Source organism: Columba livia, chromosome 8 (genome assembly GCF_036013475.1).
Source record: "Columba livia isolate bColLiv1 breed racing homer chromosome 8, bColLiv1.pat.W.v2, whole genome shotgun sequence".
NCBI lineage: Eukaryota > Metazoa > Chordata > Aves > Columbiformes > Columbidae > Columba > Columba livia.
Genome location: NC_088609.1, coordinates 30494777 through 30507125, shown reverse-complemented (window position 1 = coordinate 30507125; position 12349 = coordinate 30494777). Strand labels below are relative to the sequence as shown.

Here is a 12349-nt window from a genome sequence, read left to right as displayed (position 1 = left end):
AAGCAGCAGCAGCAGAGTTCTGCTTCCCCACCTTTGTCCTCGGAGATGATCTGTACCAGCTCGTAATCCTCGGCCGAGCCACACTGCAGGCTGTGCTTCTCCAGGGCTCTCTGGATGACAGCAGGAGCCTTCTCTTGGTTAGTCAGCTGCAGACAGAGAGTGGCAAGGACTCGGTTGGGAACTGCGTCCTAGATTCGGCCAGATACTAAAACATGCTCTTTGGGACACCTGGTGGCTGATTTACTGCAAGACAACAGACGCTGCTCTAGAAACGCAGCAGCAAATCACAGCCTCTGCTCTCCAGAGCACCCACTTGCAGAGGTGAGACCTTGTTCTCAGCAGCCGTCGAATCCACAGCAATAGCTGCCCCAGCTGCTGTTTGCTCACATCCATTAATCCACAGTCTCCTGTGCTAAACACTTTCTGGATGTCCTGCAAAGATTCGGGGCCTTGTAGCTGGGTTTGCTGGGGAAGGGGCACCTTGTGCCACAGTCACACACCCCAGGGCTGAGCTGGACACACAACAGCCGGCGCTGGCAGAAGAGCAGGGGCAGCAAAGCCGGCACTTGCTCAGAGTGCTGCACTTGGCATTGTTGATCAAAGACAAGCTTCAATTTCTAGAGCAGAAACCTTGAGAGATGCTCTTTGCAAACCTCTCATTCATCCCCTGCTCCACAGGTTTTGATTTCTAACATCTGTCATTTTCCTTGTCAAGGAGGTTTGATCAGTGAATAGGTGTTTCCAAAACTAAAAGCACCATTCAAGGCACCTGGGGTGAAAACGTCACCCACAGAACAGCGTTTTGCTGTTCCCACCACTCACCAGGATGCTCCTGTAGATGTTGCCACTTCTGTCCTCCTCTACGCTGGTCCGGATGATGCAGCTCTCTCCGTTCTGACGGTTGTAAAGTGGCAGGACTGGCGGCACTTCTTTGGTTGTAATGGGAGTCACGGAGTCGGGGCACTTCTTGGAGCACTTGTCACCAGATGGCAGCAAGGGGGGACACGAGATCAAACACATTGATTACCAGTTAATTGAAAAGATCCAAAAGCTAAAGATGACACTCTTGAGCACAACAGCCTCAACAAGGGCTTCAGCAACCCAGTGAAGGCAGTTCAGGTCATGAGAGCAGAGTCTGCAGGACAAAGCTCCCTGGGAACGGAACCCAGCCCAGACAAGGCTGGTCTGGGCAGTTCCTGGCAGGTCAAAGCCCAGGGCTGGCGAGCTCTGACCTCAGCTGCTTCTCACTTGCTCAGTGCTCTGCCTGCCCCAGCATTAGGCTGGGCTGATGCAGATGAGCTTTCCCCCCACAACTGCCTTTCCCAGAGCTCAGGGCCCTCCATTCCACCGCAAGCAACGCTCTAGTCAAGACCCACAGGCTTGGGCAAGCGCCTGGGGCCGCCGGCAGCGTCAGCAGCCTCGCACAGGCTGTCTGTGCTGAACACAGGGCCCAGGCCCTACCTTGTGCTGAGGCTCCTCGGCAGTGTCGGTGGGAGGGACGATGGTGACGGTGCTGTCCCCAGAGCTCCCACCTGGAGCAGGTTTGGGCTGCGCGTTGACGGCTGTGCTGTGGGCGCTCACCCCCAAGCCCAGGAACGGCCTAGGGGAGAAAAGAAAGCACAGCAGAGCTGGGCTGAGCAAAGCTGGCACTTAGACTCTATCCTTATTTACTCTGTATTGCTGCTGCAAATGTGAATTGAATTTATAATCCAGCACTAAAATCCAGTGTTCTGGATCCCCAGCCAGGTTTGTCAGCTGGTGTTTGATTTACTCCAGTTCATATTCAGGCACCAAACCGTTATACTCACAGGCTGAATCTCTTCACCACGCTCTTCTGAGCTTTGGCCGATGCGACACTCTTGTCAGCAGCTCCTTCAATTTCGCGTGAAAGCCGGAAACTGCAGAACAGGCAACACCATCAGTTAAATATCTCAGAGTGGCCATATTTGAGAAGCCCTGGGCCATTCCCACGCCCCAGAGGGTGGCATCCCCACAAGGAGGAGCGCAGCTCTGTGCGGGTGTATTTCCACTCTCCGGGAGCAGCTCCTGGCAGCGCAGAGCTCAAGGCTGAGAGAACCTGAACCTGCCTGCGGGGCAAGAAAAGCTGCTTCGCCAGCTGGGCTGAGACCCTACCTCTCCTCATCACTTAAATGCCGCTGCCTCCTAAACCACTGCACGAATTTCTCATCTGCTGACATGCAATAGCTGTTACATGAGGACTGCAAGAGCTTAATTTGTGCGATTACTTCAAATTCCTAAGAAAACAAATAATAAAATAGGAATTCCAATTAGAAAAATAAAGCCGGTCTCGTTAATATCCTACCCACACGCAGCAACAGATCCAGGACAGACTGAGTTTGACCCGCAGGTCGGTTTCAGTTGAAGAAGTGACCATGTCCAGAACCACTGTTTCCAACAATGCAGCTCTGCAGCTCAGCCTTCCCGCTCAGCCCTGCGTGGCCAGAGCGGCGCCGAGAGAGGAATCCCGCTCTGTACGGAGCTGGTTCTCAGGCACTAAGCGAGGGACATAACTAGAGGTGCCTGTGATGACAGCAGAGCCTGATCCTCCCCGGCTCTGCACGTCGTGCGCTCACACTCACACTCACCATCTGCAGTAACGTGAGCGGCTGTTGGATACGCCCGAGCAAAGACAACAGGCCTCGCCAAGAGAACGCTCTAGCAGAGAGCGTCAGCAACTAACGACCACAGAACAGTCAACGTTCCACTCACCCTTCGCCGCTTCTCAAAGTTGATCAGGCCGCCCTGTTGGAAGGACAGAGAAGGGATCAGAGGAGAAGAGCACAGGCTGGGCTGAGTTAATCACAAACAGGATGAAGTAGCGACACCAAGGGAAAGGCCAGAGCTGCCCTGAGCAAAGGCTTCTGCAAAGACCTGTTTCCAGCTCTAGGATAAACCACAGCACTCGTGTGCCTGAGTCTATTTTTCAAATAGATTCCTCTATTTCTAAGAACTGCACTAGAACCCAGGGGAAGACACAGGACCAGACACAGTGTCTGGAAGGGAGGGAGGATATGTAGGATTCCAAAAATTGCCCCAAATTACCTCGAGATAGTCCTGAAGGGCTGTGTCCAGCATGACGAGGTCTGTGAGGAAGGTACCCAGGTAAGGTACCGTGCCTTGGGTGACTCCCTGCAAACGGGCAGAGCAATGGTGGATTAATTGACTGAGAAATAATACGAATAATACTAATTAGAATGCTAGAATACTCCTGTGTTAGCAAACAAAATACAACTTGTCTGCTTCACCAAACAGTGCTCTTGTCAATGATGCTTTCATGACACCATCCTTAGGATCTTAGCCAGCGGTTCCTGTCTGTACAGAGCGGTATAAAGCCCAAGTGCTCATTCGTAACTCATCTGCGTCAAATCTCGCTGTGCGGCACCTCTCGCCCCAGCAGAAAAGCCGGGATTTACAGACCCGTCTTCCCCAAAGCACCGCATACGGGAGTTCATTGGTTAGGAACAGGGCTGAGCTCGGCTTTGGGGGAGATCACCAGCCTGGCGACTCAAGCTCATTCCCACCTTCAGCAGCAGCTCCCTGCTCGTCGCAAAGTTGTCACAGTCGGAGAAGATTTCTGAGAGCTCTTCGAACATCAGCATTGTGTCCCTGTACAGGAAAAGGTTAAATCATTTAAGCTGTTTGTAAGCACTCTGAATCAGATCAGGGTACTATTTTTTTCTCAAGAATCGTTAACGGTTGGGCACATAAAAGATAAAAGCACCAAAACACATCCAGTGACACACTGCACAGCCTTACTTTGGAACGCAGGCCCAGGTCTTCTTCAGGCGATAAACGGAGGTGGACTGCAGTGCGGAAACAATGGCCTTCAAAGACGAAAAGTTGTTCAGGATCCTACATTGCTGTGAAAGGAGCGGTTAGAAACACAGGAGCGTTAAACGTCAGCACCACCAACAGTCAGTGCTCTTCTGTCTGCCCCGTGTCCTGCTCGCTGCACATTCTCCCTGCTAAGCGGGCAGCTCCAAAAATACTGAGCATCCAAAATATCACTCCCCAACAACCCCCCTGCCCCCTCCCAGCTCCACGGCACCCGCACAAGGAACGTTAAACAGTCGTCAATAAACGCTTTACACGTGCGATACGGATCCACTTCTCCAAGGTCTTCGCTCGTTGCCGTGTCTTTAATTCTCTGCTGTCCAGGACGGTGCTGACCACGCAGTTGGTGACGGCGTTGAACTGCGAGATGGTGGCTCTGATGCTCTGTGCCAGGTGTTTGTTCTCTTGCTTGTCCCTGCGGGACCAGATGCAGCCCAGGCAGTGGTGGGGCACAACGTTCTTGAAGAGTGTCTAGAGGGAAACAGAGGTGTCCAAGTCAGCCTGGATCGCTATTGCCCACAGCAAGACATGCATGTTTACAGTGCAAACTGCATCTGAAGCTAATATGGTATTAAAAGGGAAATATTGGTTTTCTCTTAGTTTAAAATATACACTTGGCTATAACTCTTTAGGCCTGATGCCCTAAAAGAACTGTCAGCTAAACAGTCCTGGCAAAATAAGAGACACCTTTCTATCACTTAAATTATCAAGGGGAAAAGATTCCATATAATGATATTTTTGAAAAAGATTGATACAAATAAACCAAATCAGAGCACTACAGTTAAAAGTACTTCTGCACCTTCAGGTGAGGTAGCCTAAAATACAGTCAAAATACGCTATTTCTCAGGGGTCAAATATTAAACTTTGCAAAAGAGGCTACACAGTCTACATTCACACTGTAAATAAAAGACAAACACCTTCAGAAGAACTGAAGGAAAAGCCCAATCAATGAAGCGAGTTTGGATAACCAAGCAGAGCTGTGCTCTTTGTCCCAGCAACAGAGCGGTTCTGGAACGCCAGACTGACATTGATATAAGTTAAGAAACAAACAGACAATTAGAAGGCCAGAACTATTTCCCCGAGCATTTCAGGTAACACGTATGATCGACATACCGCGTCCATGTACGTCAGCTGTTCTGCCACCAGCTCTTCTTGGAACAATGAGAATTCTTGTGCACCGCTGATCTCCAGTTCATCTTCCTCATCCAGGTTGCAGGGAGAAAGGCTGTGGAACGCGTCTGGCCAGCGTGGGAAACACGAGTCAGTGAATTTATACAGAAAACAATTAATCAAAGCAGATAGTTGAAAAATCACTACATCTAATAGCAGAACATGCAAAGGGACCTGCCTGGTGTAACGGCCTCACTGTGCTGCATATTTTAGTGAGAAAGGGAAGGAACAAAAGACTAAATTGGCAAAGAGCAGGTAGAAGAAAAAGAAACAGGGAGAACTGAGCTGTTCAGGGTCTCTTAGCTGCGAAGTGCCTTAACCCATTCTCTAACCACTTTGGGTCACCTGTTCTGGCCGCCCCTCCCGGCAAGTCCGCCCCTCTCACGGGATGAACAGAATGGATCAGCAGCCTCGGCTGCCGCAGCACTAAGTCTAAACCTGGGCCTTTTCTGCACACCAGTCCTACCGTTGTGTTCTCCAGAGCCAACAGGGTCTGATAAAACACGCAGCCAACGTGAGAATAATGCACGTAGAAGAACTCAGTCTCTCCACTAATGCTGGAAGTTGATTCCAGTTCTCATTCACATATTACGTGAGCTCCTACTACTTTTCGGCTCACGGCACAGGAAGCTTTGTGCCCTGGATAAGGGGACGTGGCAGGCTTGACGCTGGGAGAACACCCAGACAGCAGAGAAAGGTACTTTACCATCATTCTCCAGTTCTTCTTTCTGGAACTGCTCGAGGAGGTTCTGCACCCTCTTCTCCGGGTCAGAGCCGGGCATGTTCTTCTTCAGATAACTCAGCACCTTCAGCAGACACACGTGGTCGGGCGGCTCTTGGAAATCCTCGGCACATTGGTCGAGCCAGGCTTGTAAAATCGATGCGATCGCACTGTGAGCAAATTCAGAGAGAGCACATGGGTTGTATGCAGCAGCTATTGATGCAATGGCATGGATCTGTACCTAATACAACAACAGGAACACTGAGACATTCATCCCCCACGTGAAGGCAGCATGGACACTTCTGTGAGCAGAGAATTTAATTTGTTCTTTTTATGCAAGAAATATTATTAAGATAATACTTCATAGGAAACTAAAGGCTGCTTCCTCAATTACACCTTGAGAAACCAGCACAATCATTCAAAATAATTAAAGATTTTCTCTGGCTTCTGTTACTGGATGTGTTATGAGACAGCTGATACTCGGCCTTTACACAAGCTCCTTGAAGCAAACAGGCTGTGAATTGTCAAAGGAAACAACAGCTCTGCTGCCCACGTCCCGCTCCAGCACCGAACCCTGACTGGGGCTCGCTGGGCGCTGCAAAACCAAACTTACGTCCTGAGCACTGTGCTGGATCCGGGGGAATTCTGGCTTCCACGCTCTTCAGAGCCCGAGATCTCCAGGTTTCCGTATCTGGAAAAATGAGATGGCTGTTTAGAGGAACCTCTACTGAGCAAAAGCAAAATCCCAAATAGCGTTATCCATATACAACTGGCATAAACATATACATATTGGCATATTCATATACAACTGGCATGAAGACAAGGGCTTCATGCTGGACAATTGCACCGTGGCCGGGGAAGCTGAGGAGAGATGAAGGGTTTGCACATGTCCCCGTGCACTGCAAAGCAAACCCAGACTAAACCAGGCAGACCCGTGGTCCCTCTGACAGGAGCGGCGCAGCCACAGCCATAGGGAGCTCAGCTGGGGACACTGAGCCTCCAGAGACCTGCGGGGAGAGCCCTGGCGGCAGCTGGAACAGCTCCTGTCAAACCACACCTTGCACCTCCTTACGTACGGGTGATGAGGAGTTCATGGTGCATCTCAGTGTGAACATTTTGGTTCCCTACCGGTCAGAGCACGCACGCTTTCCCTGCCTGGCGCTTCAGCTTTAATGAGAGCTGGGGTGTGGGCAGCGTGCATTTGCACATAGTCTGTTTATGCTGAAATCCTGAATTTGGCAGGATTCTTGACCTCTGTCCATCAGGTTATTAACTCCATGTCCACTAAAAGTAGGGGACGAAATTCCTGTCAACATCCCCCTGTCGTGTATAATAAATGATGGCTCAGTTTCTGTTCTGTCCCGGCTCTTACCTGTCCAGGAGCAGCTCCAGGACTGTGCTGGTGGAAGCAAAGGCCCTGTACGTTGAGAGGAAGGTGTTGATGTATGTAAAGTCATTATCCGCAAACGCCATTGGAAGCGTCTCCACCAGCTTTTCCAAAGTTGCAGCTTTCAGGGCCCTGCTTTTGCACGTCTCGTCCGGGCTGACAGCGTGTTCTGCAGGTAACTGGTCTCCTTCAGCCTACAAAGTGGAAACAAAGACAAAGCACATAATCAGACAGAAGCCAGAGCCCCGACACAGCTTGCACGATAAAACACAGATTCCATTCCACCTTTTCACAGGAACAGTCCATCACTAGTTACTAAACAATTTTGTCAGTTTTGGCTCTCCAAATACCAAATGCTGTAGCAAATACTGGAGGACAATAAAGACATTTCTTATTTAAAAAGGCAAGTGTTTCCAGGGCTTAAGCTGTAATCTCATGGTTGGCTTTTAAACTGACAATTCTCTCATAACAGGGCCAAGCATTCAAAAACCCCGGATGCTTTCTAAGCATCAAGAAGTTTAAGAAAGGTTTATTAGACTTCTTGAAGCATAAAAGATCTCAGTTCCTTCACCTACTGGTACCTCTACAAGAAGTTACTAAGCAAGATTTCAAGCTTCTCAGTACTTAAAGGAATTGGTAATGAAGCCCAACTCACTCGAACAAAAACTGTTGTATTCCTTTCAACACGGGTTCTATGATATTTTCAGTTAGAGCTGCATTTCTCTCAGACACATCCAATAATTTACCAGCCAACGCTTTTCAGCTGAAAAGCCTCCAAATCACTCTACAAATGCAGCACCACTAAGAACTCTTCCCTTGAGAATATGACCAAGACCTGGAAGCTCCTTCTACGTACGAGGAACAACACCCCTGGAACGGGAGAAAATTCTGCTTTTCTGAAGTGTCTTTGTGGGACGCAGACATGCTCAAAATGCTCCCCACCTCCTGCACAAAACCATCAGCTGGGAAATGTACCGCAGGTCAAAAATACTTTCTAATATTTCTCCTGGTAAAAAACAGGCAGCAGAGGTGGGAAATCTGCCACTCAAAGTCTTTATACTACCAACCTGGACACTACACCAAAGCAAGTTCTTATATTATTGCCTTTGATCCTGAAGAAAATGTAGAAACATCGCAACATAACATGAAAGTTCTACCCACCTCCTGACCCTCTGGCTCAAACTGCCACAGCTGCACTGATTGCAATGAAGTGAGGACACTTTAATCAGCTGGGGACTTGGCCACCACGCCAGCTTCACTTACCCCGAGCCATCTTGCTCCTTCACCCTCAGTCTGCTGGATCTGCGCTCTTCTCAGGGTGTCACAGTCAACAGCTCCTTCTTGTGCGTCTTCAGCTCCATCCTCAGTTGTGCTCTGCCAGGAAAGGGCAAAGAGAAACAGGTCAGAGAGAAAGGAACACGGTCCCTGCACAAGCGCAGGCTGCAGACACCAGCACGCCAACACCGGGATCTCACAACACCTCAACAACACTCACTTAAGTTGCCACTTCTTAGCTGCCTTTAGTTACCTGGGGATTTTTGGACTTTTAACTGAAAGCAGAGAGGAGCTGAGTGCACAAATTACTGCACAAGCCAATGAAAGAGGTAAGAATTAAACCAGAGAGTGCAGATCTCCTGAACCCCAGCACTAACAGCCGCTGTATTAACATGCTGATACATGTTGAAGAGCAAAGCACTAGAGAATTGAAAATAAACGTAACAATTAACTTTAGAAATACATATACTGGTCCCCCTGCAACCACATAATCTTTTATCATCATACATACCAGTTGCATATTTAAAGTTTCAGGGCTTTACTAACTAACACAGCCTTAAGCACAGCAACAACTCAATTAGAAAGGATTTGAGTGCAGTGCAACCAAATCCTGGTTTGGGGAAGCCAAGATTTGGGTTTTTTTGGGGGGATGCTATTCTGTTTGTTTTTTCCTCCTTTATCTCTAAAATATCCCCTAGTCAGATACAACCGTCTGTACACCAGTGTCTTGCCTCTTGAATGCTCTGTGGAACCTCCACATCTTCACCAGGCTGGTTCCTCACATTCTCTTCCAGGCTCTGTGGAGTCTCCATGTCTTCTTCATCTGGCTTGCCTGGAGTCTCCTCTACGCACTCTGCAGTCTCGGTGTCTTCCTCTGTTATATTGCTTAGGCTGTTTTCAATGCACTCTGGAGTCTCCATCTCCTCCTCTGTTATCTTGCTTGGAGTGTTCTCAATGCGCTCTTGAGTCTCTGCGTCTTCCTCTCTTATGTCACTTGTAGTCTCATCAACGTGCTCTGGAGCCTCAGCATCTTCCTCTCTTGTCTTGCTTACAGTCTGCTCAATGTGCTCTGGAGTCTCCTCAACGCGCTCTGGAGTCTCCACATCTTCCTTGGTTGCCTTGGGCACAGTCTCCTCAAGGCTGTGCAGAGACTCCACATCTTCCTCATGTCTCTTCCTCCTGGGTGTCCTCCTCCTTGGTCTTCTCCAACATCTCCAAACACACAGGTTCCGAAAGGGGAAGCTCCGAGCCTGTTAGAAAACAACGGAAAGGCAGTTTTGAATTGCAGATAGCAACACATTTACTTTTAATGTCCTTGCAAAAGTACCAGGACAAGATCACATGAAACCTGAACTTTAGGCACTATTACAATGCAAAAGATAGATTGTACGATAGGATCATTGTTGCAGGATGTAAACCCCCATCTCTCCCCCCTCTCCTTCAGTATGGAAGGAGCAGGCACATCTCCCCCTCTCTCTGCTGTTTGAGGCCAACAGCTGCTTTTGTTTGGCCCCAGAGCCCCTGGCCAGGGCCGTTAGGAGAAGGGAGCGCCGAGGCGCCAGGAGCCGCTGGGCGCCCGCAGCCAGTGTGCGGGATGTTTGGAGGCTTCAGGGGCACCCACAGTGTAAAGTTAATCCTCACATAATCGAAGGTGTATTTTCCTCCCAAGCTTCCACATAAGCATGTGTAACTTTGCGTGCACGTTTGCACGTGTATTTCTTCTCTCAGGATTGTGAGTGTATTATAAATTTACCCTCGCACAATCGCGAGTGTACACTTTCCGTACTCAATACGAGTACGTGTATCCCTTTAAAATAACCCCACACCGTGTTCAGGCAAGTGTGTCCTCCTCCCGGACTCAGAGACGGCTCCGGCATTGTTCTGGGTGATGATGCTGCCCCTTAATAATTCTCCTCAACTGATATCCCAACCTGTATTTAAGTCACTTTTGGAGTGCTAAAACCCTGTTTCCCACCAGTTTAATACAAGTTGTTTTGGAACCTGTTGTCCCTTAATCTACCCTCGGGGTGCCTCTGTGCCAATCATAGAATCATTTTGGTTGAAAGAGATCATCGAGTGCAGCCGTTAACCCAGCCCTGGCACTGCCCCGTGTCCCTCAGAACCTCATCTCTGTGCCTCTCAAACCCTCCAGGGATGGTGACTCCACCGCTGTCCTGGGCAGCCTGGGCCAGTGTTTAATAACCATTTCTGTGAGGAATTGTTGCCAACAGCCAACCCGAGCCTGCCCCGGCACAGCTGGTGCCGTTTCCTCCCGTCCCCTCACTTGTCCCTCGGCAGCAGTCACCAACACCCTTCTCTCGGCACTCGGAGCTGCCACCCCCCGGCCCCGTGTCCCCCGCAGCCCCGGGGGAGGGCGGGCGGCGGGGCCCGGCTCGCTCCTACCCGTCCGCAGCAGGGCCCGCAGCTGATCCCGCACATGGCGCCGTGTCCGCGTCCGCAGGCAGGGCTGCTGCCGGCTCCGCCAGCCCCGCACTCCCGCTCTCTCTCTCTCGCACCGACCGCTCGCCCCGACGGCAACGGCGGCAACGGCTCCGGCGGCACCGCGGCGACCGGACGCGGCCTCGCGGCAGCACGTGCCGCCCGCAGCCGCCCAATCGCAGCTCGCCGCCGCTCCCGCGCGCGCCCCCTTGCCCCGCCCTCAGCCCGCCCGCAGCCCAAGCCCTTGCTCAGCCGGACAAAGCGCCTGAACAGCAGAGGGTTCAGACACACAGAGATATATATGTGTGTGTGTATATATAGAGGTTTGTCTGGGGCTGCTGCCTTCCGTGAGGAGGAACCTCGCAAAGCTGTGTAATGTTCTCCTTAGGAAGAAACACCCAACAGGATAACACAGATAACGCAAAACTGCAAAGTCCAAGCATAACTGGGAAAGGAAAAACGAAGTTCTTGTCATTTACAGTGATGTTTTCACTTTGCGGTTCAACCTATTCACTGTTCTACTAAAGGCTTTAAAGAGTAGGCAACTGAAATCAAGAACACGTTCTTCCCGCGCAAAGGGGGGTTCCGTCCCCAGAAATGAGAATTGTGGTTGTGAGAAATGCAGTTGTGATTCGTGCCGAGATGTTCAATGTTTACAGATATAACCAAATGAGGCACGGGCTCTGAACCTGGAAAAAGGAAAAGGTGCTTGAGTTCTATGTAAATAGCTACGAAACTTGTTTATGAAGTTATATTGGTAGAGGGAACTCACATGTTAAGGCTTAACCAACCACATAATAAGGGCCTACTAACGAACTTTAAGCCACATAATGAATATCTAGTTTAGAGCTGTATGTGACCAATGGTATTAAGAAAAAACAGAACCCCATCGAATGCCGAGATAAGAAGTTTCACAGCACCAGCTGCAGCCTTGAGGAGACACCTTATCTATGTGACACCTTTCTGTATTTCAGCACACTGCTCATTGTTCAAGGTGTGCGTGTTGGGGAGCGAATCCCCCGCGCACCCAGCGCTGTTTTGCTTGTGCTCTAGTGAACACGTGTTTAAGGAATACAGTTAAGGAATTGGATTAAACGTTGTTTATCCATAGAAAAACCTTAAGTTATTTATTTCAATTATTCCCCCTTTTTCTTTTTATCCCATTGATTCGTGCTTTGGCTTCAAAGTTAGCCAGCACTGCCTAGCGGCGGCTAGGTCCGGTTTGGTGTTATCATTTACAATCATTAATTCATACCCCGTTCCTTTTGTTGCCATTTCAGGATCTATAGGCATGGCTGAGATTTGCACGCCTTGGACTACTGAATGCATTAACCGAATAAAGCACGGGATCATACATGGCATGAACATTAAACCCAGAAATGCACATACTGTCCTGAACCCCATTTTCTTCCACCGGGCTACAATTTCGAGACCAATATCCATGAGGTGGACCAGGCCACCAAGTGGGAGGAATAGAGGTATTTGATGAATTTGCCCGCAGC

At 49.7% G+C, this 12349-nt stretch overlaps 1 protein-coding gene across 1 annotated transcript; it reads right to left on the bottom strand.

Moving 5' to 3' along the window:
• Positions 1 to 1198: 1198 nt before the first annotated feature.
• Positions 1199 to 11124, bottom strand: LOC135580057 (ral guanine nucleotide dissociation stimulator-like 1). Its single transcript, XM_065071356.1, has 13 exons — positions 10812 to 11124; positions 9140 to 9658; positions 8397 to 8507; positions 7119 to 7327; positions 6360 to 6437; positions 5732 to 5916; positions 4969 to 5093; positions 4111 to 4326; positions 3778 to 3881; positions 3543 to 3627; positions 3064 to 3150; positions 1809 to 2763; positions 1199 to 1600 (listed from the first exon to the last, which is right to left on the bottom strand). Exons 1-12 carry the CDS (start codon positions 10845 to 10847, stop codon positions 2677 to 2679), a joined length of 1842 nt encoding a protein of 613 aa, XP_064927428.1. The 5' UTR covers positions 10848 to 11124; the 3' UTR covers positions 1199 to 1600; positions 1809 to 2676.
• Positions 11125 to 12349: the final 1225 nt, after the last annotated feature.

Excerpts from the sequence above, each read along its gene's own strand:
- LOC135580057 (XM_065071356.1), bottom strand. The coding sequence starts at position 10,847 with ATGTGCGGGATCAGCTGCGGGCCCTGCTGCGGACGG. Across the intron at positions 7,328-8,396 it reads AAGGAGCAAGATGGCTCGGG|GCTGAAGGAGACCAGTTACC; the intron begins GTAAGTGAAGCT and ends TCCACTTTGTAG. Across the intron at positions 3,882-4,110 it reads AGTGGATCCGTATCGCACGT|CAATGTAGGATCCTGAACAA; the intron begins GTAAAGCGTTTA and ends CTCCTTTCACAG.